The sequence below is a fragment of the Sus scrofa genome, chromosome 1, assembly GCF_000003025.6.
Source record: "Sus scrofa isolate TJ Tabasco breed Duroc chromosome 1, Sscrofa11.1, whole genome shotgun sequence".
Lineage (NCBI taxonomy): Eukaryota > Metazoa > Chordata > Mammalia > Artiodactyla > Suidae > Sus > Sus scrofa.
In genome coordinates, this window is record NC_010443.5 from 250235172 (window position 1) to 250262893 (window position 27722).

The following is a 27722-nucleotide window of genomic DNA, read 5'->3' on the forward strand; positions in this document are numbered from 1 at the left end:
CTGGGTGTCTCATAGCACTGCCAAGGCTGGGCAGCAGGCCAGAGTGCCTGCCTCAGCCTGTGGAGGAAGCAGAGCCGGAGCTTCCAGCTGGGGAACTGTGTCCAGCCAGACGGCAGGGGCCAGATGAATGTCGGGGCAGTAGGACTTAACAGCCTGGCCCAGCCCCCGTGTCTCTGCCCTCTGGTTCTTAAAAGGCAAGTTTTGGAAGCAGATCACAACCCTACAATGGATTTTTTTTTCTTTTATCTTTTTTGGCTATCCCACAGCATGTGGAGTTCCCTGGCCAGGGATCAAATCTGCGCCGCAGCTGCCACTTAAGTCGCAGCTGGGACAACACTAGATCCTTAACCCGCTGTGCCGGGCGAAGGATCGAACCTGCTTCCCAGAGTTTCCAAGACGCTGCCGATCCTGTTGTACTATAGCAAGAACTCCAAACCTGTTTTTACCTCTGCATGGACTGCTGGACACCTTCCCACTTCTGTTCATCCTCTGAAACCTGAATCAGCCACTGCTGACTCCCTCCCTGTTCAGGTGGCCAGAGTCATCTCAGATAATACCATCATCACTCATGAGACCGCATTTCCAGCTACCCCTAGGTCACCTGACAGCCCACCTCAAAGATCCTCTGGGTTGGCCTTTGAAGGAGCCTCAGGGATCACTTGGTTCTGCGAATCGCACTCTCTGCTCCCTGGGAAGAGGAGAGCATGAGGGGAAAGACAGGGGAGCCTGGATCCCCCACTTCTGCTCATGAGAGAGTGAGCTTCTGCAGAAGCTTTTCTTTAAAGCAAAAAGTTGAGCAGCTGAAAAGAATCCTGAAAATCATCGAACGCTCTCATTTTGCAGATGAGGAAACTACAACATGTAAATGTTTTAAAACATTTCAACAGTTTGCAGAGAGTTGAAATAAGCTGCTCAGTGACACAGAGAGCGGTGGTAACGGAATGCGGGTTGTCATGACTACCGGCTCTAGTTAATTACACCACCGGGCCTCTGAGAGCAACAACAATTGTGCTTGACATTTGTGGGATGGTCTGTGGTTAGTAAGGTACTTTCAAGTTCTTGATCCCTTTTGATCCTTGCCTCAACCGGATACAAGGAAGAGGATATTCTTCTTATTTCCACTTTAAATAAGAGGAGATTGGTGCTCAGAGTGGTAAAGCAATGTAACCTAAAATCATACCATTATCAAATCCAATTTTTAAAAAATTTAAAAAAATTACATTCTTAAAAATCAAATTAAATCATACTGTTATCAAGATACAGATCCAGCCTAAAAGAATTGAAAACAGGGACTCAGACAAATACATGCACAAGCATGTTCATAGCAGCATTATTCACAGGAGTCAAAAAGATGGAAACAACCCAAATACCCATTAATGAATGAATGGATCAACAAATTGTGGTAGATATGTACAATCTTTGCTCCATACAAAGAAATAAAGTACTGATTTCTCCTACAACATGCATGAGACTTATAAACATTATGCCAAGGAGAGAAGCTAGACACAATAGTTCACATAGTATATGATTCCATTTCTATAAAATATCCAAACTAGGTAAATCCAACAAGGCAAAATGCAGATTAGTGGTTGCCATGGGCTGGAGAAAAGGGGAAAAGGGGGAGTGAGTATTTGATGGGGTGATGAAAAGATTTTAGAACTAGATAGAGGTGGTAGTTGTATGACAATGCACTGAATGTCACTGAATTGCCTCTTTAAAGTGGTTAATTTCAGAGTTCCTGCTGTGGCCCAGTGGGTTAAGAATCTGACTGCAGTGGCTTGGATCACTGTGGCGGTGAGGGTTCGATTCTCCACCCCGCACAGAGGGTTAAAGGATCTGGTGTTGCAGCAGCTGCGGCTCAGATTCAGTCCCTGGCTCAGGGAACTTCCGTATGCCTCGGGTGTGGCCATGAAAATAAAAATTTAAAAAGGTTAATGTTATGTTACGTTATATTTACCTCAATAAAATAAAATAACTAGAAGATGCGGGACCCCCAACCCCAACCTCGCAGAGATCACAGATCAACAAAAGAAGTTGTTGGCATTGCTGACTGGCAGCCCACAGACAAGCACACCACGTGGGAACAATGTCTTAAAACACAGATCTGTTTTCTGGCTCTACTTACTGTAAACTGTGGCCCTGTAATGAAAGGATCAGGAAAGGGGGTCACTGGATCAGCCGGGAATGTTTTTATCTTCAAAAAAGAGACAGAAAAGAGTGTTACTTCCAGATTAGAAAATAAACGTTTTGAAATCTTTGGCAGCGCACTTTTAAAACTGAACCGAAGGATGCCGGGAACTCACGCCCAGCCTGTGTTGCTGGTTAAGGAAATACACCAAGGGTCCCTAGATGTGTTGCCCAGCGGTTGTATCTGTACCATCACTGTACTAGGGGCTAGGACTCTACAGGGATGACAGGCTGGAGGCTTGTGTCCGCAGGGCACCTACGCTTACCTCACCCTGACTGTGACCAGGGTGTATGATGAGGCAGATGAGGGCTCCCTGAGGACCTCCTGATGGCTCCACTGCAGCTGTGGAGAGTGGACTAGAGGCCACTGGGAGGGCGCATCTGGGAACACAGTCTATCAGAGTGGACAGAGTGCCAGGGGGCCCGGACTAATCAGGCCAAAAGGATTCATTGTCGGTCCACTTTAATTGCTGGGCTTCCTGTAAACTCTGGGCAATAGAGGGAAAACCTCAAGGGAATCCATCTAGGCATGGCCTTGGGAACCACCGCCATGGCCTTGGGAACAGAAGGCATGGTGATGAGAAGGGCCCAGTGGCAGGCTCTGAAAGAGGGTGGGTGCCCTGGCATAATTAGGTACTGCTCAGTGGCCAAAAAGAGCCTTTGCTTCCATTTCTTTCTCTGGGTCATTTCATCTTTGGCCTCCTGGAGGCCTTGGAGGAAGGGTTGGGGGGGGTGAATTTCTTTAAGTTGGCCCAGAGAAGGGCCAGTAGGCCCAGGGGTCTGATGGCTCTGGCTCTTGCTTTGTCTGTGGCCCCCAGGGCAGAGAAACTGCCTGCTGGAGGGCTGTGGTCAAGACACTGGGGCCACCGTTGTCCACAGGCAGCCATCTTATTGTGTCTTAGAGTCTTGTCTATGGACCCTGGAGGACCGACTTGAAGGCCTTGGGTCATTCTCATGAGGGTGAGGTAGGGATGAGCAGACCCAACTCTGCTGAACGTTTCTGAGTGAAGGAAGTAGGTTTCAGTTCAACCGACCTAGGAACACCAATGTCCTTGCACTGAGATGTCCAGCTCAACCCTTGCTCCCCTTACCCGAACTCCCTTCAGTCTCATTAAACATCAGGCTGCCAATAGTGACTGTCTGCAGCACAGCAAGACAAGGACTGGGGATGGGGTGGGGTAGCCTTGCTCCTCGCAAAGCCCAGTGGTTCAACATGGTGTTCTGAGAGCAACAACAAAGCGAAAAGTAACATACAGATAAGACTCAGACCATCATGAACTAAATGGGGAAAAGAGGATTATTATTGCTGTTAAAGAAACATGAACGTTGGCCACTTCAAAGTATTACTTTATATCTGCTCTAAAGAAGAAAAAGACATTCCAACAGTTACACTGGGTGGCTGGGCTGTGGCAAAGCACATTCATTCTTCTGTTGGTGTTGCCACTGGTATCAGCCCTTTAGAATGGGTGCAAAGGCAAAGCTGCAATACTGAACCCAGCAGGGTCTGGCCTGAGAAAATAAAATCCCTGACACACAAGCTCCAAGTGTTCCCTCGAATAGTCACAAACTGGAAACAAAGCACACATCCTGCAGTGAAGTTTGTTAGGTAGATGGTGCACCATTCAATGGATGGAATATACAGAATGTGGTAACGAGAGCAAGCTAGAAACAACAGCACATTAGGTGAAAGAGGAAAACCAGAGATGTTATGGATACTATGACTTAAGTATGTAAATTATGAATGAATACAAATAAATATTAGAAAGAAAGATGCTAAAAGGAAAAAAAGTTGTGCTAGGTTGGGATTACGGGTGATTCCTTTCACGTCCTGCAGTAATACTCCTATTGTCATCCTGATAAATAGCGAGAATAGACAAGTTTTTAAAAGTTTTAATTTTCAATAGAAATGCACCTAAGATTTTTTTCCCCTTCTGGGAAAAGGATCTAAGTTCACCATGGCTCTAGGAAAACAAGCTGTTCACCATTCTGGAGACCTTGAGACCAAGGGGCGGGACCACAGCCACCGGTCCCAGTTTGACCAGGCTGACCAGACTCTGCATCCCATCCTGGAGTGGAAGCCCCTGTGGACCAGGCTCCTCTGGAGGTCCAGTGCTCTTGCACACCCATGGGGCCGCCGCCTGGTGGCTCCGGCCCAGCAGGCCAGTGGGGGGCCCCCTCTCCCTGCCAGGGTACCTACCAGCCTCGTTTTGATTGGAGGGTGCATGCAAACTCCAGTGGTCTCTTCCTTCAGGGGGAGAGAGAGTGGAGGAGAACAGCGAGAGTGGGCACAGTGGGGGGCGCTGGCGGGCTCTGCCTGCTCACGAGGAGAGGAGAAGGGGAGGAGGAGGTGGTGAGAGACAGGGAAGAGGAAGAGGAGATACGGGGAGGGGAGGGGAAGGAGAGAAAGACAGCACAGTGCAAGACGGATCTGTCAGCTCCAGACGGCTCTCAAGCCAGCCTCACCCGCAGCCTCCTTCCAGCCTCTGGCCACCTGGCTTCTGGTCCCGCCCCCTTCCCTCCTCTCTCAGCCGTCTCTCCTCCTCTCTGGCCCTCATCCGCCTCCTCTACCATCTGAGCAGAACGGCAATGGCAAAATCTCATTCCCCGGGGCTGGCAGGTAGGCGCCATCTCCTGTGTCAACTGTACAGGACCGGCGGCAGCCTCCTGGTGCGCTGCAGAGGGTTCTGAAGCATCGACTCAGGCCAAGCCAGAAAGCGCTCAGATGAGTCAGGGATGCTGGCTCGGGGGCAAGATGAGCCACGGCCACACACCTGAGTGTTTGTCTTCTGTGCCTGGTGGCCTCCTGCACTCTGCTAAATGAGGGTCCCCATGATGCTGGAGAGGTGAGTACATGTCCAACAGAGAGCTCCCAGAAAGAGATACATCAGTGAGGAGAAACAGAGAGCTGAAGATTTAATCTGTCATGGCTCTCTGGGTTCAGAAAACAGACTGGCTTTAATACCCTCTTCCACATCTATGGACCCAGGCCTTGGCCTCTCGGATGGGCACTGGCTGGGGGTGGGTGGGGACAGGGGACAGGGGGCTTGCTGCTTAGCTGAAAGGAGCCAAGCATTGTGAGAAAATGCCATGTCCCTTGGAATACGGGGTTCCCTCGCCCCAGCCTTCAATAGGGCCATGCGCCCCGCAGAGATCCAACAGCTTGTACCAGTGAGGATGAGAATGGCGAGGAGAAAATGCTCTGATGTCAGGAGAGGGAGCCACTGACAGGGTTAGTGTGGGTCTCAGGAAAGGACCATTCACTCCAGAGAACAAACACATGCATCTTCCAGCTCAAAAGGGTTTTTGGTTGTTGTTGCTGTTTTAAGTAGATGGTATGGCCTTGCCATAATAAAGTACAGCCTCTGGGAAAGTTTCACTGAAAAATTATCAAGAACCTTTCAGGCTCCTCCTTCTCCATCGCCGTATTGATCTAACTCCACCCGCTTTACCACTGTGCAGTCCTGGACTGTCTCTAAGGGGATTTTACTGCCACTGTTCACAATGGCCTTTGCAACAACCTTCTTTTATTTATTTATTTATTTATTTTTGGTCTTTTTGGCTATTTCTTGGGCTGCTCCCATGGCATACGGAGGTTCCCAGGCTAGGGGTCCCATCGGAGCTGTAGCCACTAGCCTATACCAGAGCCACAGCAACTTGGGATCCAAGCCGAGTCTGTGACCTACACCACAGCTCATGGCAACGCCGGATCCTTAACCCACTCAGTGAGGCCAGGGATCGAACCCACAACCTCACGGTTCCTAGTCGGATTCATTAACCACTGAGCCACGACGGGAACTCCATGACAGGCTTCTTTTATAATTCAGATTTGGGAGATGCAAAAATTGCATCTGCAAAGTCTAAATCCCTGGGTCGAGACCCTCTTGTTGATTTGTTTCTAAATCTATTCTTCAGAAACAAGTGAGTCCACATTCATCACCTGCAATTAGGTTTTACCATCCTGCTTGGCATCTCTCCCACTGCTCTGTCTGGACCTCAGGATCAATTCTATGCTCTACTAGATGCTATCTAAGGCATAAATCACTAAGAAATATGGACATTCTGCCTTGAGGACAAAATGTGTACTGGCCACCAGTGTCTGAACTGAAGATTATAATGGATGACTTAAAGCTTTGCCCCGCATTGGACTTTCACGGTAAAAAAAAAAATGTTGGTCCATGCCACAAGCATCTCTGACCTTCCTAAGATTTTAAAGTCAGATTTCTAGATATGTCTGAGTGGATTTATTTTTTTATTATTTATTTATTTATTTATTTATTTTGTCTTTTTGCCTTTTCTAGGGCCACTTCCCGTGGCATATGGAGGTTCCCAGGCTAGGGGTCCAATCAGAGCTGTAGATGCCAGCCTACGACAGAGCCACAGCAATGTCAGATCCAAGCCACATCTGCAACCTACACCATAGCTCAAGGCAACGCCGGATCCTTAACCCACTGAGCAAGGCCAGGGATCCAACGCACAACCTCATGGTTCCTAGTCAGATTCATTAACCACTGTGCCACGATGGGAACTCCTGTCTGAGTGAATTTAAACAAGAGCATCCCTAGGGTTCCCATACTTCTGACTTCAAGAAATAAGGTAACACATGTAATAGGATACTATTTTGTTTTATTTTATTTTATTTTCTGTCTTTGGTCTTTTTGGGGCCACATCTGTGGCATACGGAGATTCCCAGGCTAGGGGTTGAATCAGAGCTGCAGCTGCCAGCCTACACCACAACCACAGCAATGCCAGATCCAAGCCATGTCTGTGACCTACACTGCAGCTCACGGCAACACCCGGTCCTTAACTCACTGAGCGAGGCCAGGGATCAAACCTGCATCCTCATGGATGCTAGTCAGGTTCATTTCTGCTGAGCCACGAAGGGAACTCCAAGACCTGGATTCTGACTGGCTTTGCAGGTGGGTGGAGGACAGGCATCAGGGAGGGACAAGCCCGAAGAGACAGCATCAGGAACACAGAAGGTTTGGGTGCTTATGGTCAGTGTTACCTGAAGAGGGAAGCTGGTGTGACCAACCTGGAGCAGAGGGCATGACTCTGCCTTCCAAGGTCAGCATTATTGACTGTCCAGATGACCTCCTTCCAACTGCCCTCATCCTGCCAACACCCACCCTCCACCCCCGTGCACGTGCTCACCCGCACCCCAGGGGAGAACACCAGCTGGAGAGTAGGTGCTGTCTTCACTCACTTGCCTTCTTCTTCTTCCCTTCCCATCCTCCCACCCCCACTCATCCCTCCCCAGCAGAAACCCTTATCTGATCACGAAGTCTGTGATACAGATTCCAGGCAGACCGCAAAGCTGCAGAGGTTGAAGGACTTGGATTGCTAAATCGAGTTACATAATAAAAGAGCTGGGGATCAGAGAAGAAGAGATCCGGGGAAAGGAGGGAAAACGTGCTACAAGCGTGAAGGTGGAAAGAACATTTTTGTGGAGCGTTTGAGGACCTAAGTCCTTGGGGCAGTGCTGGCTGTAAGAGAACTAAGAAGCAAAAAGAGAGTCAAGAAGTCTTCCTGGGAGGTGTTCATTTAATCTTCTGTCATTATTTTAAGAGACCCCAGTTGAAGAAGGAACCTTTTTTCCACCCTATTATTTTTCCTGGCTGTTTGGATCATGATTCATTCCATGCAGAGACTGGATCATAAGGGTTGAGAATCACAAGGGTTAAACTAGCTCCAACAGTGTCTTGGTGGAACTTGGTTTAAAGAAGGCAAGAAAGTCTCTCCCCTTCCTCTCTCTCGAGCTTCCTGTCGTTCTAGCTCTGGCCCAAACAACCAGGGCAGTGATGCAGCTTTAGGGACTTCATCCCGCCCCAGACCCTAAGTCTAATCTTCCCTTGCTTGTCCTTAGAGATACAGATGCCATGCCCCTCCATCACCATGGCAACAAGGGCAGAAAGAGCTGCAGCTCGAATTTATGTGAGGCTGGGAGGAACAGATGGAGGAGATGGAGGGAAGAGGACCAAGAAAAGGGAGAAGCAGGCTGCTGAAGTCCTTCCTAAGACCCTTCAGCACTCATGGAGATAGGACTTTGGAGGGAAGCAAGGTCAAAGCCAATGATGCCAAGGAAAGGCCAAAACACCAGCCCTCCAAGCATACCTTCTGTGTGCATGTGATCTGTGAGTGTGCACTTGCCTCTCAAGTCCATGAGAACAAGACCAATCCTGAGAAGAGGTATTGATGGTAAATTTTAGCTGTGAAGTGGGCAGTCGTGTCTTGTACAAGGACCTCATCTGTCCTGTGGCTGGGCAGTGCAGCACTTGGACCCTGTATCAGAGCTCGGTCAGAGCTGTCCAGAGGTGTAAGCAGTGTTCTGGGACACAAAATAAGCTCCCTGTTGTGGGAGAGGTACAAGCAGAGACTGGAGAGTCATTTGGGAGGCACTGGAACCTCAGTTCAGAGGACTTCTGGGTCCCTGTCAGATGCTGCTTCCTTTCTAATCGCAGTCTGTTATGTCAAACACAGAAAAAGATGGGGGCAATTAAGTCTATACGCTAGATCTGCAACACGCAAAGGTCTTTAAGGGAATCCCATCTCTCCTGTCAAAGCCGCAATGTATTTTTTGTAAATTAACCCTCGTTCTCAGATCCACTAGACCCTTTAATTAATAATCAGTAGTTTGCTCATGCTATAACTTCTGCATAGAATGCTTTGGCCCATTACTTCCATCTGGCAAGCTCCTACTCATACTTTAAAACCCTAGCACCATGAAGCCTTCTTTTCCCAAGTGCCCCCAGAGAGGATTAGGCACAGGATCCCACAGCAGTAGTTTATATGGATTCTCTCTTTTTTTTTTAGGGCCGCACCTGTGGCATATGGATGTTTCCAGGCTAGGAGTCGAATTGGAGTTGGCCTATGCCACAGCCACAGCAAAGGCAGATTTGGGCCAAGTCTGTGACCTAGATCACAGCTCACGGCAATGCAAGATCCTTAACCTACTGGGTGGGGCCAGGGATTGAACTCACGTCCATATGGATACTAGTCAGGTTCATTACTGCTAAGCCACAATGGCAACTCCTAGAGGGACTCTCTTATGACATTAATTGCAGCCTATTTCAGCAGCCTGGAAATTGCTCAAGAGCCCAACTCAGAGATTCCCCTACCAGATTCCATTCCTCCCAGGTGTGTTTTCTTCACAGAGGGCTAAGGAACTTAGCTTTCTCCCCCTTTGGCCTTCACAGGCCCTCAGGTTATAGCTAAGGGGGGGCCTATTGTCCTGTAGCTAGATTCGAGCCCTTGGGGGTCTATTGTCCTGTAGCTAGATTCGAGCCCCAGCTTTCCTCTCCATAACATGGCCTTCCCAGGATGTAAAGCCTCACTTGGGACACCTAGTTGGGACATTGATGTAGCACCAGGCCTAAGTGGCCTAATTTGCTGTCCCTTCCCCTGTGCCCCTTGTCCTGCTTGCCCAGCCTTTACACACAGCCCTTTTTCCAGGCATTGCTCTTCTCCAAGTTCCCTAAAGAGGAGGCCAGACTTAGCTCAGTCGGATGCAAAGCCATTAGAGAAAGAACAGGAACCTCTGGGTTCCAGCTCCAGCTTGGTTCCTATATGATTCCCCCACTCTGGGACTCAGTTTTCCCATCTGTGCAAAGGGGCCGTGAGGTGTTTCCAGGTTATCCCATCTTGGCCATGAATAACTGGCCCCGTTTACTGGCACAGGGGAAGGAAGTGACTCTGCAGTTCCCCAAGCAAGTGTCCATTCTCAGCTGTTTGTCCCAAGGCGCTGACTTGGGGAAGCTCTGACTGTACCTGCTCTTCAGATGAGAAGTACAATTGCATAAATCACAAACGATTGCCTTGTGCCAGGTGAGGCAGGGCGGCCATCACTCCTAAAACCTGGATAGCATTTTGCCTCATCTGTCCCCTCTTGATAGCCTCCCAGAAATCCTTCCTGGCTACTACCCCTTGTCCCGCGAGCCAGTCCTGAATGACTCCCACCTCTGTCTTCTCCCCGAGCACCTTCCACATGGCTCTGCTGCTCATCCTGCCCCTTCACCACCCGGAGCCCCCTCCAGCCTCCAGCTGCCCTATCGGTCCCAGAGCCTCACACATGGCCAGGTGCACAGAGAAGTTCTCAGGAAAGAGCTTTGAACTTGGCTCACATGCCAAACCCGAGGACCATGATTTATGCCCAAGAACACATGGGTACCAAGCTGAGCCCAGCCAGAGAGACATCCAAGCTTGCCTGTGTCATCTAATAATAATAATATCTTCTACATACTTACGGTGCTTTATATATGGGGCTCTCTCTTTCCCTCTCTGTCCGCCCCCCACCCATGTGGTCCTTATAACAAAGCACTCGTAGGCAGAGGGGGCAAACAATGACATCCTTATGTGACAGAAGATGCGGGAGCACCTATCCAGTGACAAGGCTCTTAAGGTGAGGAGCAGAGACTGGCATGAGGTCTTCCTGCATGACTCCTGGTCCAGCACTCCCTCCCTGAAAGGGTTTCCCACCTACAGGAATCCCACGAGGCTACCATCCCTAAGGAGAGACCCATCTGCCAAGGACGGAGGATGGCAGGGAGGCATGAGGGGTCTGGAAAGCCAAGGTGAAGTCTTGGGCTGGTACTTTAGACCAGAGCATGTTGTTGGAAGCGACAGCAAAGGATGCCCCACGGGCGGGCATGCAGGGCACAGCCCAGGAAGCCAAGAAGCCAACACTCAAGCACAGAGGAGCCCTACAAGGTTTGAGGAGCAGACAGGCGGGGTGAGGCCCCTACAGCCTCCCTCAGAGGAAACGGAGCACTGTCCTCCCTCCAGGGCTCTGGGAGGTGGAGGGACCCGTGATGCCTGAACCCTGAGTGAAAGCTGAGTCCCGAGCCTCCGGGCCACGAGCAGGACCAGAGGAAGAGCCTTCCCAACAGCAATGCCCACCTCTGTCCATCCGTCCCACTGCCAAGATGTGTCTATGGTCTGTGGCTTTTCTGGTTTTAGCAAAATGGGAAGTTTACCAGAGGAGTGGCTTCTGTGAAATCCATCAGGAGATCGCCTGGCTCCAAGGTAAAGGCACCTCCTCGGTCGGAGGGGCTCTGCAAAGGCAGACAAAAATATCCCGGTTAGCGACGGTGCTGGCTGACAGCCCAATTTCCCCAGAAAACACAGATGTTCACTGACTCTCTCTCCTCTCCGCACAGTCTAAGCCTGAACTCATTATCGCGCCAACCCCTCCCAGAGCTCCCTCACTCAGCAGTGTACAAAATGTTGAGACCAAACCTCAATGTTTTTTTCAGAAAACTTAATGGGGAGAAGCAGGATATAGGGTGGGGAGCTGTCTTCTTGAAGCTGTGAACAATTTTTAAAAAATGCTTTGAAATGGAGTTCCCATTGTGGCTCAGCAGAAACAAACCCAACTAGGAACCATGAGGTTGCGGGTTTGATCCCTGGCTTTGCTCAGTGGGTTAAGGAGCCAGCGTTGCCGTGAGCTGTGGTGTGGGTCACAGACGCGGCCCAGATCTGGCATTTTGTGGCTGTAGTGTAGGCTGGCAGCTGTAGCTTTGATTAGACCCCTAGCCTGGGAACCCCCATGTGCCATGGGTGCAGCCCCAAAAAGACAAAAGACTAAATAAATAAATAAATAAAAATTAAATAAAATGCTTTGAATGCTCTTTGACTGCCCTTTGGGGTTTAAAAAAAAAACCAAAAACACGTGGAAAAGTCCTTTGAATATATAGCGAAAGACGAGCCCATCCAAGATCAAGCCAGTCAAAGCCCTTGAGGAACTAAATTATTTTCATAATAATAAAGAAACTCTTGATGGTGGGAGAGTGGTACCTCTGAAAATCACGTTCATTTGGGGGGGTTTGTCTTGCCCTGGGGTCTCAGCAACATGGAGGGCCTTGGGGCCCTCGCACAGGGATGGGGGGGGAATAAGTCCCATTAACTTGGTGCCAGTAAGGCCCTAAGGAGAGAGAGCGGCCAGGAGAGGGAGCCCTGTGGCCTCTGGAAGGATGTTGCCTGCATCTCCTCTGAATTGCCTTCTGTTTTGTAAATATTGTTACTTGGTTCTAACCACAGCCTGGGATGTAGAGAGGAGCCTGTGTCTACACTTAGGACAAAGCAGTGCCAGCGACTCGGCACAGTGGAGGGGAAGCCGATTCCAGTTCCCAGGAGGTCATCTGCAGAAAAGCAGGGAGTCCCAGTCTGGACCAGTCACTGGCTGAGGGGTCCAGTGGGAATCCTGTGGAGGAACACAGAGGTATTCCTAGAGACCCCAGGAAAGGACCCAGTGAAAGAATGGCCTTGGTCCTGCAGAATGTGGCCTGGTGGACTGACGTTACTTAGACATTGCCAGGAATCAGGACCCCTGGAACCGCAGAAGCCTCAGGCATCCGATTTGCACAAGTGCTTTATTTATTTATTTATTTATTTATTAGGGTCGCACCTGCAGCATATGGAAGCTCCCAGGCTAGGGGTTGAATCAGAGCTACAGCTGCCAGCCTATGCCACAGCCACAGCAACACCAGATCCGAGTCGCGTCTGTGATCTACACCACAGCTCAGGGCAACGCCAGATCCTTAACCCACTGAGTGGGGCCAGGGATCGACCCTGCGTCCTCACGGATGCTAGCCGGGTTTATTACCGCTGAGCTACAACAGAAACTCCTGCACAAGTGGTTTGATCTCCACTGGACCTGATGCCAGGTCATATATGCTGGGCTGGGTAGCAGATCTTATTCCCAGGTGTGGCTCAGAGAAAGGACAGAAGGAGTTTGAAAGGAGCAGCTGGGAACAGATTCTGGGGTTCCTGTCTTGCTCTTGGTGGCCCCGCCCCATGAACACCCCGCTCCCTCAGTGGGGTCCACAGACCAAGCAACCTTTGACTCGGCATCTGCTTGGGGAGCAGGAGGTGTGACCACGTGTGGACCAATTGCTGAAGCATGACCACAGCGAAGTGTCACTCAAAGAAAACGGAGAGAAATGTCTTGTAAAGACCTTTGTCACCGTCCATTCGCACGGCTGGCAATCTCTTGACATTTCAACCTCACAAATAGAAAAATATTTCCCATTTTCAAACGACTGACACAGGCTATCCCAAATAAGGAATGGGATGGGGACACGCCTATGTTTTTACCGCTCCCCATTTTCCATTATGGGGGGGGAAGACCTGTTCCTCATTTTCTGTCTTCACTGCGGAGTAATAGCTTTTGTGGGGATGATAGTCTAAAACCAAAATTGCCCTCAAAAATCTCTTACATTTCCCTTCAAGTACAGCATAGATGGTTATATATATATATATATATATATATATATTTTTTTTTTTTTTTTTGTCTTTTTGCTATTTCTTTGGGCCGCTCCAGCGGCATATGGAGGTTCCCAGGCTAGGGGTCCAATCGGAGCTGTAGCCACCGGCCTACACCAGAGCCACAGCAACGCAGGATCCGAGCCGCGTCTTCAACCTACACCACAGCTCACGGCAACCCTGGATCCTTAACCCACTGAGCAAGGGCAGGGACCAAACCCGCAACCTCATGGTTCCTAGTCGGATTCGTTAACCACTGCGCCACGACGGGAACTCCCCAGACGGTTATATATTATACTATTTGTCTCTCATAGGGTTATCTTATCTTTCAGGGGCAGGTTATATATATAAAATAAGTACTTTGCCGCCTGTGGTTACTGTTGTTTCACAAGCGCCCAGAGTTGAGGATGCAGAGTTTAAATGCACACAGATGCCAGGCACTGAATTGATGCAGAATTCTCAGCGAGCACAGCCATTCCTCAGGGCTTCCCCACCCCATCTCCGTACCTTGGCCCCAGGGGACAGCTGGCTCTTGCCTTCCGAATTCTGAGGCGAGCTGAGTTTGTGGACCTTGGGGGACGCCAGCGGCACAGAGACCTGTGTGGTGGTGGCCGTGGTGGTGGCCGTGGTTGGGGTCGTGGTCGCTCCCACGGCCTCGGCCAGGTCTGGAGGGAGGTCGTCTTCGTCACTGCGGTTGCTAAAAGCACATGAAGCTCTGCTCATTACAATAATAAACAGGCTGTGGGGAGCGGAGGGGGGGCGAAGGGGGTGGGACGGCCAGGGTGGGGGGTTGGGGACTCCCCAAGCAGATGTCTACCAGATGTCTGCTGACAGGACCCCATATATTGACCTTTAGCCAAAACAAACTTGGGCTGGGTTTTCTGTCACTTGCCAAGGGCTTTAAAAAAATGTTTTATTATGACAAATTCTATATAACCTAGTATTTATCAGTTTATCTGTTTGTAAGTGTACAATTCGGTGGCTCAAATACAGTCACAGTGTTGTACAACCATCACCATCGTCTATACCCCAAACTTCTTTTTCATCCCCACAACAACTCTTTACACATTGAATGACAACTCCCATTGTCCCCTGATAACATCTGTTCTGCTACAGGAGCTCCGGATGGGCCACCCTGAAAGAGGCGACAACAGCATATGGATTATTTTGAATTAAAGTTACTTAAGAAATGGCCAACACGGGGGCCCTCCTCTCTGTCCCCCTGAAAGCAGGAAATACCCCCTCTCATGTGAAAGGTACCCTCCCTACATCTGGAGGTAGAAGGATGCCCTTATCACCAGAGATAAGAAACTGGGGCTGAGAAGCCTGTAAACAAACCTTGTTCCTTCTTTTAAGTTATTCCCCCAAGCCCCAGCTCTGCTTAGAATCTTCACTAAAAGAGTACCCAAGCCCTAAGTTTCTTTGTCCCGTCAATTCCTCACAAATTTACTGTTTCTTTGCCTAAAATAATATAAAAGCTGCCTGGTTTTGGTCACTTCTTAAGTCCCATTTTTCTGAGATCTCCATGTGCATGAATTTAAACTTTCTTTTTCTCTTGTGAATGTGTCTTTTATTTTAAGCCCAGCCATAAGGACTCAAGAAAGGCAAAAGGAGAAACCCCACATTCCTCTCCCCTGCTGCTTTCTGTCCAGATGAATTTGACTACTCTGGGTACCTCAAATAAATGGAATCATACAATAAATGTCCTTGTGTATCTGGCTTATCTTATTGATTATAATGTTTTCAAGGTCCATCCATGTTGTACCATAAGTCAAAATTTCATTCTTTTTTGTGGCTGCATAATATTCCATGGTATGGATAGATTTTATTTTGTTGATCCCTTCATCTGCTCATGGACCCTTGAGTTGTTTCTACCTTTTGGCTACTGTGAATAGCGCTGCTATGAACAGTGATCTACAAACACCTGTTTGAGGCCCTGCTTTCAATTCCTGGAGGTTGGAATTCTACCTAGGAGTGGAATTGCTGAGATGTATGGCAGTTCTATGTTTAACTTTTTGAGGAACCCCCAGACCAAGGGATGTTATTCTGAGTAGCCTTCCTTACGAGGGTAAATACAAGGCTTGCAGGAATCTACTGTTCTGATGAAGGGTGTGTAATGGCCCATCTGTGGCCTCACAGCAACTGTCTCTTTGGTGAAATACACCAGTTATAGAGAAGGAGTTGGGCCCATTCATTTTGGGGCCGAGTAGCTCTGGTCTTCGACCCCCTCTGATGGAATGGGATGGCCCAGGATGTAAAGGACACCAGAGGGAGAAGTCTGGGTTGCCATCCGGGGCTCATCTTGGGGCTTGAATGTGTGGGCAAGGCTTGACTTCCCACAAGCTATGTCAAGGCTGGAAGCCCTTCTGCTCTGGCACAGAGCTGGACCATCAGTCCCCCACTCTTAGGATGGACAGTATTTTCTTAAACTTACAGAAGTTAAGACAACCCCCCTAGCTCCTTACTGCCAACCAGATTGCTGTCTGTGCAGGAAAGGGCTAACTCAGCAAGACTCAGGTGCTCAGATCCTGTGCATCCTGGTCATTGACGAGCTCCCAAGAGGACCTCCAGACCCTTGGAAGACCCTCCTGGATAAGTGTGTCTCTGCACACCTGAGACCTTGGCCAGGACTGATCGTTTATGCTATTAATGTCATTTATGATGAATGCCTGGTTTCTGAGGTAAATTCATGTTAAATGCATGAAATATTTGAAGAAGTTAGTTTATGTGTAGTATGATTCTTTAAAAAAAAAAAAAGATTTCTGGGGTTCCCATTATGGCTCAGTAAAAACAAATCTGACTAGTATCCATGAGGACACAGGTTCAATCCCTGGCCTCCCTCAGTGGGTTAAGGATCTGCTGTTGCCGTGAGCTGTGGTGCATGTAGGTCACAGATGCAGCTCAGATGCTGAATTGCTGTGGCTGTGGTGTAGGCCAGCAGCTACAGTTCTGATTTGACCCCTAGCCTGGGAACTTCCATATGCCTCAAATGCGGCCCTAAAAAGACAAAAAAAAAAAAAAAAAATTTCTTTCTATTTTAACGATACATAAACAAGGAAAAAAAAGTCTAGAGTAACAGTCATAAGTGTGAACATTGGTTATTTTTGATGGTGTGATTCTGGAGAATTAATTTTCTCTTTGGGCTTTTCTGCCTTAATTGAATATTTTTAGATTTTTACACTAAGTTTTTGTTTTTTGGGGGGTTTTTTGGCTGCACTCACAAGCATTCCAGGGCTAGGGACTGAACCTGCACCACAGCAGCGACCCGAGCCACAACAGTGACACCACCAGGTCCTTAACCTGCTGCACCACCAGGGAACTCCCAGATTTTTATACTATGTTTATTTTTATTGATTTACTTTCTGCTTTTTAAGGCTGCACCCAGGAATATGGAGGTTCCCAGGCTAGGGGTTGAATCAGAGCTACAGCTGCCAGCCTAAACCACAGCTCACAGCAACGCCGAATCCTTAACTCACCAAGCAAGGCCAGGGATCGAACCCGCAACCTCATGGTTACTAGTCAGATTCGTTTCCACTGAGCCACAATGGGAACTCCTACACTAAGTTTAAACAAATAGTAAAGTTATATTTCTGGGAAAAAATAGAGTAGCTTGTCATTTTCTAAACATACCAGCTGATATCAACAGAAAGATGACACTTTTACCTGTCTTAAACTCTTTACAGAATTCGCTTCTCCCTTCATTCTACGCATAGAAGCCCCACTGTTCCTCCCTAGGTTGTATTTCAAGAAAAGAACACAATTGGGGCTTTGGTTTATAGCCTAAAAAGGAGCAATTTGAGAACTTGTTCAGACAGCTGAAACATCACAGTGCTTTTGATGGAGTACCCTAAAACCCAAACAAATACACAGAATTCTGGCCTAGGAACTATGACTGCTGTAACTGCCGAAAGGACTCACGTATCCCCCCAGATCTCAAAAATAATGATTTTTTTTTGGGAAATGAGAAATCTGAGTTTTTCTAATCTGTATTCTTTTTTTAAAAAAAAATTATAGTTGATTTACAATATTGTGCCAATTTCTGCCATAGAGCAAAGTGATACATATATATATACACACATTCTTTTTTTATATTATTTTTTCCATCATGGTCTATCCCAGGAGATTGGATATAGTTCCCTGTGCTATACTGTTCAATCTGTATTCTTTAACCACATAAACTTTATCACTATCTATGAGCAGAAGAGATGAGCAAAGAAGTAGTAGCCACTGGTGACAATACAACAGCTATTTACAGGACAAAGACTTAAAGCTGGGAAAATCCCATCCATCAGTTTGCCTATTTTCTACTAATGGGGAAAATGCTGCCATTCTTTGATTTTTTCCAAGCAGAATACTTTGGGGGGGGGGTCTTAAGAAATACACATGTTAAGTTAGAGGTTTGAAAAGGGTTTTCTTAGAAGAGGCAATTTGGGGAGTTAGTTAAATTTTCTTTCCTTTCAGACCATATATTAGTCATTGTTTCCAACGTGATTACCTATCCTGAATGGGTGATGACATTTTGAGATTTTAGATGTGAAAGGAAAGGCTAATCCTGCTAGCTTTGTCCTCAGAGGAGCAGATTTTTCATGGTTTAATTTGTCCCCCAGAGATCATTAGGAGTGTTAATTATCTGAATCTTACTCGTTTGGGCTTTCCTAGGAAATATAGTTGCTACACTGTCCAGAAATTTCTATTAAGGCTAATGAGGTGGGATGTGTCTGCCCTGAAACTGCACCTTCCTGCTTCTTCCCCTTTTCATAAGGTACACGTGGCAGGCCTGAGATGGATGCTTGGAAGTGCATCTGGAGTCATGCTCCTTATCCTATGCTTCGTGCTCTTGGTACCTCCTAAACTTGACTTTTTTTTTTTTTTTTTTGGTCTTTTGTCTTTTGAGGGCTGCACCCGCGGCATACAGAGGTTCTCAGGCTAGGAGTCGAATCAGACCTATAGCTGCTAGCCTATGCCACAGCCACAGCAACGGCCATGCCAGATTGGAGCCACCTCTGCGACCTACACCTCAGCTCATGTCAATGCCAGATCCTTAAGCCACTGAGTGAAGCCAGGGATCAAACCGGCAACCTCATGGTTCCTAGTCCGATTGTTTTTGCTGCGCCACGACGGGAACTCCAAACTTGACCTTTTCTTTTTAGGCCGCACCTTTGGCATATGGAAGTTCCCAGGCTAGGGGTCAAATCGGAGCTGTAGCTAGAGACACAGACACAGCCACAGCCACACCAAATCCAAGCTGCATCTGAGACCTGTGCCACAGCTTGCAGCAACGCCAGATCTTTAACCCACTGAGGGAGGCCAGGGATCGAACCTGCATCCTCGTGGATACTAGTTGGGGTCTTAACCCACTGAGCCACAATGGGAACTCCAAGCTTGACCTTTTCAGAAGGAAGGAAGGGGAACTAACTATCCTTCAGCCAGGTTCCTATCGAGGGCTTTACCCACATTATCTCATATTTACCCTCACAAAACTCTCACCCATTGTACAGATGAAGAAGGAAAGGTTTGAAGAGTAATTTTCCCAAGAGGTTACAACCGTAAACTGAGAAGCCTTTCTAACCCCAGAGCCCCACGCTTTCCACAGCACCCAAAGATTCCCCTGCACCTCTGACCAATTATATATCCAAGCACGATGCCTAGGCCACAAATGAGGTCAAGAAATGGGAACTACCATTGTGATGGCATTAATATACCACCACCCTTCTGCAGCATTTTCCTGTCTTCTTTGGATTATAATTATTTGCAATCTGCCTTTCCCGCTTAATAAATTGTGAATCCTCACATGAGAATTGTTAAAATCATTTTGTTCTTCCTCCATGGTGCCTAGAATAGCCCTATGCACAGGGTACCCAAGGAACTTTTCTTAAGCAGAACAGAACTGAACGGGCCCTGGTGGTTCTGGGACACTTTGGAATGTGGCTCCTCCTACAACTCAGTGATTAACTCTGGCTCTGTTGAAATGCTGCCTTTTCAATAAGGGACCATGGAGGCAGCATCACTATGGCTCCCTGTGTCCCTCTCTGATATTTGTTCCCCTTGAGCATGGGCTGGATCTAGTGACCTCCTTCTAATGAACAGAATCAGGAAAAAATGATGGGATGTCCTTTGTAAGATCAGGTTATAAAAGACTGTGATGTTGCCTTTCTAGCGTTCTCCCTAGCTCTTCTTGTGTGTTTTCTCTGATGGAGAAAGTGAGAGAGAGCCACATGACGTGGAACTAAGGGCAACCTCCAGCCAACAGCCAGCAAGGAATGATGCCCTCTGTCGGAGAGAACTGAATCCTCGAGGAACTGAATCCTGTCCCAAAGTGCCTGAAAGAGCTTTCAGATGAGACTGCAGCCCTTGCCAACAGCCTTAAGAGAGATTCTGACCAAGAAGACACAGCTAAGCCATGCCTGGACTCCCAACCCACATAAACGGTGAGGTAATAAATGTGGATTGTTTTAAGCCACTAAAACTTATAGTCATGTGTTAGATAGCAACCAATAATGAATACACATGCCAACTATGTCATGTTTTCAGGGAGAAATTGCAAACAGACCGTATTTGGGGGATGGCTCGTTGGGAATGGGATGCAGGGCTACAAAGCATTTATAACTGGACATTTAGCAGCACCTTTGTTGTTATAATTGAAACACTTGCAGCACAGAACTCACAAACTGTATTGTCTTGTTAACTTCCTCACTCGAGGAGGCTTGATTTCCGGCTTCTCCACAGCTGGCTGGGTAGTTTCCACACGTATAGGAATGGGACTTCTGGAGACACACCAGAAAAGCAGAACACCACCAATAAGGCTTATGGTCTGGGTTTGGCTGTAAGGACTGCTTTCTCAGTTCATTTCTACCTTAATACTATTGATGGTCAAGATACCCATTTTTTCTCTCCTCTTCACTCTACTTATTACATATAATTCTTTTTATTTTTTTTTTGTCTTTTTCCTATTTCTTGAGCCACTCCAGCGGCATATGGAGGTTCCCAGGCTAGGGGTCCAATTGGAGCTGTAGCCACCGGCCTACGCCAGAGCCACAGCAACGCAGGATCCGAGCCGCGTCTGCAACCTACACCACAGCTCAGGGCAACGCCGGATCGTTAACCCACTGAGCAAGGGCAGGGACCGAACCCGCAACCTCATGGTTCCTAGTCGGATTCGTTAACCACTGCTCCACGACAGGAACTCCATATATAATTCTTTTAAAACATCACAGAAAATCCAAAACAACAAAAACAAACAAACAAACAAAAAAAACAAGCAAACAAAAAAACATAGGGAAAAAATATAGTAAGCAAGGACTGAAAATATATTTTTTAAAAAGAGAAAGAATGATAGAGTAGTTAATGCTAAAAAAAATTAACATCAGAAAACCTTCGAGACTGGCTCTAAAACATTTTAATTCTATGTCCAGGTGAAAATGTTAAAAATTAAGCTTCCTGGAGTTCCTGTCATGGCTCAGTGGAAACGAATCTGACTGGTATCCATGAGGATGCAGGTTTGATCCCTGGCCTGGCTCAGCGGGTTAAGGATCTGGCGTTGCTGTGATTAGTGGGGTAGGTCGCAGACATGACTTGGATCCTGCATTGCAGTGGCCATGATGTAGACTAGGGTGGCTACAGCTCCAATTTGACCCCTAGCCTGGGAAACTCCATATGCCACTAGTGTGGCCCTGGAAAGACAAAACAAAACAAAACAAAACAAAACAAAACAAAACAACTAAGCTTCCTTTTCATATTTCCTCAAGAAAATATACCAGCTCACCCATGGGCTTACTCAAAACAATGACTTTTAAGAAAAAGCTTTTACACATTTTTTTTTTTTTGTAGTGGTCATGACTGATTCCACTTAAACAATCAGAAATTACCTACTGGGACCAATGGGCATCAAAACAAGTTGAGGTTCTCAGCCAGGGACCTCCACCAAGACAGTGAATACCTCTGGGCCTCCATTTCCCCTTCTTGTCTGTGCCCAATAAAACGATGGCTAATTAAACATGTGAGCAAATCTGAAACTGCAGTCAACATATTCCAGCTTCATGATCTCCTCAAGCTGGGACCCCAGAGTCAGTGGAACAGAGTCCATGGAAGAACACACAGGAGACCACATAACTGTCCTTGTGTGGAATGGGTGGGGTCTGGGAAGCTTCAAGGAGGGGTTTACACTTAACCAGATGGAGGGAAGAGTTTTAAGGTGGGAGTCAAAGTGGAGACCCAGAACGGCTGATGGCTAAGGTCCCTGCAGGAGGGCAAGGGACCATGACTAGATGGGAAAGCAGGGGCCAGGGCAAGAGGTGCCTCAGGCTGAGCTGTTTACACTGAAGGCAAAGGCAGTCGCTGAAGGTTTTAGGCAAAGGGGTGGCATGCTCAGACTTGCATTTTCTTTTATTATCATTTTTTTCTTTTTAGGGCTGCACCTGCAGCATATGGAAGTTCCCAGGCTAGGGGTCGAATGGGAGCTACAGCTGACAGCCTACACCACAGCCACAGCAATGTGGGATCTGAGCCACATCTGCAACCTACACCACAGCCACAGCAACACCAGATCTGAGCCGCATCTTCGACCAACGTTGGAGCCTTAACCCGCTGAGTGAGGGCAAGAAACAAACATGCATTCTCATGAATACTAGTTGGATTCTCTCTTTTTTTTTTTTTTCTTTTTGTCTTTTCTAGGGCCGCACCTTTGGCATATGGAGGTTCCCAGGCTAGGGGTCTAATTGGAGCTGCAGCTGCCAAGCCTACACCACAGCCACAGCAACGTGGGCTCCCAGCCGCGTCTGCAACCTGCAGCACAGCTCACAGCAACGCTGGATCCTTAACTGACTGAGCAAGGCCAGGGATCGAACGTGCAACCTCATGGTTCTTAGTCAGATTCATTAACCACTGAGCCACGACAGGAACTAGTTGGATTCTTAACCCACTGAGCCACAACAGGAACTCCCTGACCTGCATTTTAGAAAGGCCGTTAGAGCAACAAAGGATGCTGTTAAGAGCAGGCCAGACAGGAGCATCTTAAAAGACAGTAGCAGCAGTTCTCCAGGATGAGAAATGGTGAAGGCTGAGAGTAAGGGTCATGAAGAGGAGGGGACAGATGTGAGAGATTACATGAAAGTCAAATTGCCAGGACTTGGTGATCATATAGCTGAGGGCATGAAGTAGAAGAAAGTCAAGGACTCCCAGGCCTCAGGTCTGGATAACAGGCAGGTAACAATGCTATTCACCAAGACTGGAAAACAGATGAAGGGATAGTATGTAGGGTGAGAAGAGATAAATTAAGGTTTCAACAAGCCCAGGAGGCAGCTGGGTATGTGCCTTTGGTGTAAGACAAATTTATACCAAGGACAAGGCCTGGGCATCAGAAGAGCACATAGGGAAATATTAACTTTTATTTTTAGCAGTGACGGTAAGAATTCCCCCAGGGAAGTGGTTCCTAGATCACCTGGGCTGCCTGTTGACATTCTTGTTCCTGGCCTCTCCCCCTAAGCCCTCCAGTCCCCCAACCCCACCCAGCCCCCCAACACCCCCCACTCCCCCACCAAAGGATCTGAAAGGTCTGGAGGAGGACCAGAGTCTTTGGTTTTAACAAGATTTGGATGCAGGAGTTCCCGTCGTGGCGCAGTGGTTAACGAATCCGACTAGGAACCATGAGGTTGCGGGTTCAGTCCCTGCCCTTGCTCAGTGGGTTAACGATCCGGTGTTGCCGTGAGCTGTGGTGTAGGTTGCAGACGCGGCTCGGATCCCGAGTTGCTGTGGCTCTGGCGTAGGCCGGTGGCTACAGCTCCGATTCAACCCCTAGCCTGGGAACCTCCATATGCCGCGGGAGCGGCCCAAAAATGGCAACAACAACAAAAGACAAAAAGACAAAAGACAAAAAAAAAAAAAAAAAAAAAAAAGATTTGGATGCAGTGCTCCTTGGACTCCCTTTAGGAACCTCTATCCTAGGGAGACCATCCCCTCCACAGTGTTGGCAGACTGCCAAGGTGTCAATGGGGCTGCCGTGATCTATAGGTTGTTACTCACTTGGGCGGAGAGGGGAAGAGGTCTGCTTTCTATGAGATCAGGAAGGGAAGGTTGTCCTCTGTTGTGTTAGTGGTGGCCTGGAGGCGTTAAAAACCATCGGTGGTTCTAGTACTCCAAGGAGCTCAGACGAGGAGCAGGTGAATGGACCCCAGGAAGAGGGATGAACTGAGCTGGGATGGCGAGCAGAAGTCAAGTCTTAAAGCCCCCTCTATGCTCTGTTAGGGAGTCCGGACTCCCCTTTGACTTTAAGCAAGGAAATGACAAGGTCAGATTTACATGCTTGAGAAGCAACTCAAGGTGATTTCTTTGTTGGGACAGCAGGTAGAAATATTAAAACAGTGGAGTTCCCGTTGTGGCTCAGTGGTTAATGAATCCGACTGGGAACCGTGAGGTTGCGGGTTCGATCCCTGGCCTCGCTCAGCGGGTTAAGGATCCGGTGTTGCTGTGAGCTGTGGTGTAGGTTGCAGACGCGGCTCGGATCCCGCGTTGCTGTGGCTGTGGCTGTGGCTGTGGTGTAGGCCGGCGGCTATAGGTCTGATTAGACCCCTAGCCTGGGAACCTCCACATGCTGAGGGAGTGGCCCTAGGAAAGGCAAAAAGACAAAAAGAAAAAAAAGAAGGAAAAAAAAAGAAATATTAGAACAGAGAACAAGCAGCATTTTTGAGGCATAAAGGAAGCGAAGACAGTCTTTGTCTCTCTCTTCAGGCTCACATTTTCTCCCACTTTTCTTTTTCCTATTTTATTTGCAAGTGCCCTCGTGAGGAATGTTTTGAGGATAATGTTGATGATACTATTGTTTCCCCATTCAAACAAGAAGCAACAGACCTTACATTAGCGTCCTGAAGACTGGATTTCTTATTGATATTTACAAAGGTTGATTCCTCTTTTCCAACCTGTGAAAGCAAACAGGCAGGTTAGTCAAAATGGAATATCTTGGCAGGCAAAAATGTTTTCAAGTCTCCCACGTTCAAAGGATTAGAGAAATGTGAAGGTGTATCAAAGAGATAGATCATCAAGTACTCAGGCAATAACAACTTTTTTTCCTGGTGTTTATTTAATTTAACAAAAAGAATGTTTTCTTGAGTCATTCCCCATCATGGAGCTTAACACATAAATCACTCAAATACAATCAATGCTTTGCATTCATACTCTTACCGAGCGCCTGCCATGTGCCAGCTCATGTCTGAATGAGAAAAGGATGGTGTGGGAAACGCCGAACCCACAGGCTCATCCCCCACCTCGCATTTTAGCTCAGGAATAATAGTCAGCTCTATGCTCACATGGCACTTACAGCTTACACAGAGTTTAGAATCTGTCCCTTCTTTTCCATCAGTGTACCAAGCCTGGGAGGAATTATGTCATATGATTTTGACAGAAGCCTTGTCCTCCTCCCTCTGGTGAGTCCCACAAAGAATGGTGGGGAAGGGAGGGACACCCACTCAGCCATCCGCGCCAGCTGAATACACACGGGAGGCAAAGGAAGATGCATCGGGGGGGGGGCTCATACCCACCACAGTGAACAGAGCTGGCCCTTTCACTCTCCCAACTAATAACCACACTGGTTAATAACTCCTTCTAGTCAAAGCTCTGTTCATGTAACAGGTGTGGTTCCTGTCTCCCAGTTGGACCCTGACTGACACAGCATCTCAGTCCTAGGGTGGCTCTTTCTTCCGCGTGGCACCGAGGAAACCACGGACATGGGAGATCAAGGACACGCACACTCTGCACGTACCTGGGCACTCATTCGGGAAGCATTCTCCAGCTGGGCTTTCAAAATGTTACACTTCACATGGTCAGCCACGGGGGAAGGCAAGAGCGGGGTCTGGAGAGTCTTCTCGGAAACTTTTTTTTCTTCGGCCTGAGATGAATCAAAATACACGCCACAGATTGTAAACAAAGAACCAAGAAAACTTACGTGAATGTCTCCCATCAATCATCACTGCCCATAACACACAGGCTTAAACCTCCAGACAAGGGTGTCACCAACTCCTTATACGTGTACCAGTGCTTTTACTACCTGCCAAGGATTCAGAAGCATAGCCTTTAGTCTCTGGTGAGGCAGGGGGAGGATGCCTGAGGAAGCCCGTGAGCCAGAAGACGGGCTCTTGGAGACCCATGGAGTTAGAGCCAGTGGCAGAACCAGGACTCAAGCCCTGAATTTCCTATACACAAGTGCAAAGCTCCTTTCCCTATAACGGCCACTTCTTACATATAAAGACTCAATTCTGTGACTTGTTGGGTCAAGGGAAAGAGTCCAAAGTATTTATTGGTATTTTCACAGTAAGTCTTGAAGGAAGTTGTGATTCTTCATGAGAAATCTGCTTCTAGGTTGCCTCGTTGTATCGAGTGTCTCAGACTTCAATAATCTGGTACCACCTTTCCTATCTTTGCCATTTCTCATGGATTAACTAAATGTGTACCTGTAATTCATATAATCCAGTTAAGGTAGATTACCCTGGGACTACGTATGGTAAGTGTGTCCCAAGCAATGATATCTTTGAAATCACAAACTTGGTGACTATTGTGTTTATTATAATATGCGTTATGATAGTTATATAACTATTAAAAATACTCATCTACGTAAATAACTTGACATCATCTTTGATTGGACACACATCACTTTCTGGAAAATTTCTTATTGTTAAGATGCCTGTTGTGGTCATTGCATATCCCAGTGCTGACATGATGCTCAGCACAGAGCAGGTGCTCAATAAAAATCTGCCTAAGAGGATTATAATAATACATAGTTATTGGAAGACGTGTGTTTAATAGAAAAGATACCAGACCAGAGTTCCTGTTGTGGCACAGCAGCAACGAATCCAACTAGGAACCATGAGGTTGCGGGTACGATCCCTGGCCTTGCTCAGTGGATTAAGGATCCAGCGTTGCTGTGAGCTGTGGTATAGGCTGGCAGCTATAACTCTGATTAGACCCCTAGCCTGAGAACCTCCATATACCGCGGGTGCAGCCCTAAAAAAGCAAAAAAGAAAAAAAAAAGGAAAGAAAGAAAGAAAGACACCAGACCATATAATTGCTAAAAGTCAATTTGTGACCTCAGGACTTAATTAGCCACAATGTACCAGGGCAGGTACAAAATGTTCTAAAAGACTCAAATCCTGTAAGTTCCAAAATTAATTGCATTCACTAATTCAAATGTCCTATTGAGCACATTGATACACACAGCAGGAGTATTATGAAAGCCCTAAGGGACACTCAGGGCCATTGGCTGATTGACATCACTGAACAAAGAAAAGAGGCCATAGAATGCAGTTTCCCAGTGGGACCGCGAAACACGTAGAGTACATTTGTAAAAAGCTGAACTCAGCAATTTCATGAAACGGCAAGATGAACAAAGAAGATCTGGATTTGAATCTCACCTCTTTCCCTTACTAGCATCATAAAAAGGTGATGATGGTGATGATGATAATGACGGGGAAGGGTGGGAAGTGGGGCGGGGGAGGGGGATTTCCCTATGCATGTCCCACTTAACCATCCTATTTGAAGGGCTATACTATCACCATCCCCATTGTATAGAAGAGAAAAACCCTGCAGAGAGATGCTAAGTCACTTGCCCAAGGTCACACAGGAAGTACACAAAAGAACCAAGATTCTCACCCAAGACTGGGTGACTCCAAAGTTAGTGCCCCTGACCACCCAGCCACACTGGCTCCCCTTAACCTCTCTGAGGCTCAGTTTCTTTCCTCATAAGATTATCAGCATCATATAAGGAAGAAAAGATATGAATGGCACTTTCATGTTAGAGTCTTTGGTTAGAAGAGAAAATATGCCCCTAGCCTGGGAACCTCCATATGCCATGGGTGCGGCCCTAAAAAAGAAAAAAGAAAAAAGAAAAGAAAGAAAATATAACTAAAAAGAGAGCATCAGATATGAGGACACTAACAGTCCAAAGTCCATGAGGTTTGGTATAAAGAAAACAGACTCTTTTGAATGGAGTCAGTAATATAAAGACTTAATATTCTCTAAAAAAAAAAAAAGTAACATTTTAAAAGATAAGCTTTAAAGTATAGTTTCAGGATAATTTATATTTGTAAATCCTGTTATATTAAGACAACTGTTTGATACTAGCATGGGTATTTCCCCTGGTGTATGAAGAGTTAATTTTTTAATTAGATTTAATTTTGGGGGAATGGTATGCTGAAATACAAGAATTAAATTGGTTCTAAAGCCTAGTTGAGGTTTTTGACAATTGCTTAAGGGGATATAGTTACATTGACAGTAATGACCGAGGACCTATTTTTTCT

At 47.2% G+C, this 27722-nt stretch overlaps 1 protein-coding gene across 1 annotated transcript in view; it reads right to left on the reverse strand.

Annotated features, from left to right (window-relative positions):
* The window catches only part of EPB41L4B (erythrocyte membrane protein band 4.1 like 4B), a 142306-nt gene that overhangs the window by 8580 nt on the left and 106004 nt on the right, over nucleotides 1-27722 (reverse strand). The window contains 7 exon segments of the mRNA XM_021067313.1: nucleotides 2126-2194; nucleotides 4385-4501; nucleotides 11157-11234; nucleotides 13951-14131; nucleotides 20109-20207; nucleotides 24286-24353; nucleotides 25193-25318. Of these exon segments, the coding sequence (XP_020922972.1) occupies nucleotides 2126-2194; nucleotides 4385-4501; nucleotides 11157-11234; nucleotides 13951-14131; nucleotides 20109-20207; nucleotides 24286-24353; nucleotides 25193-25318 (738 nt within the window).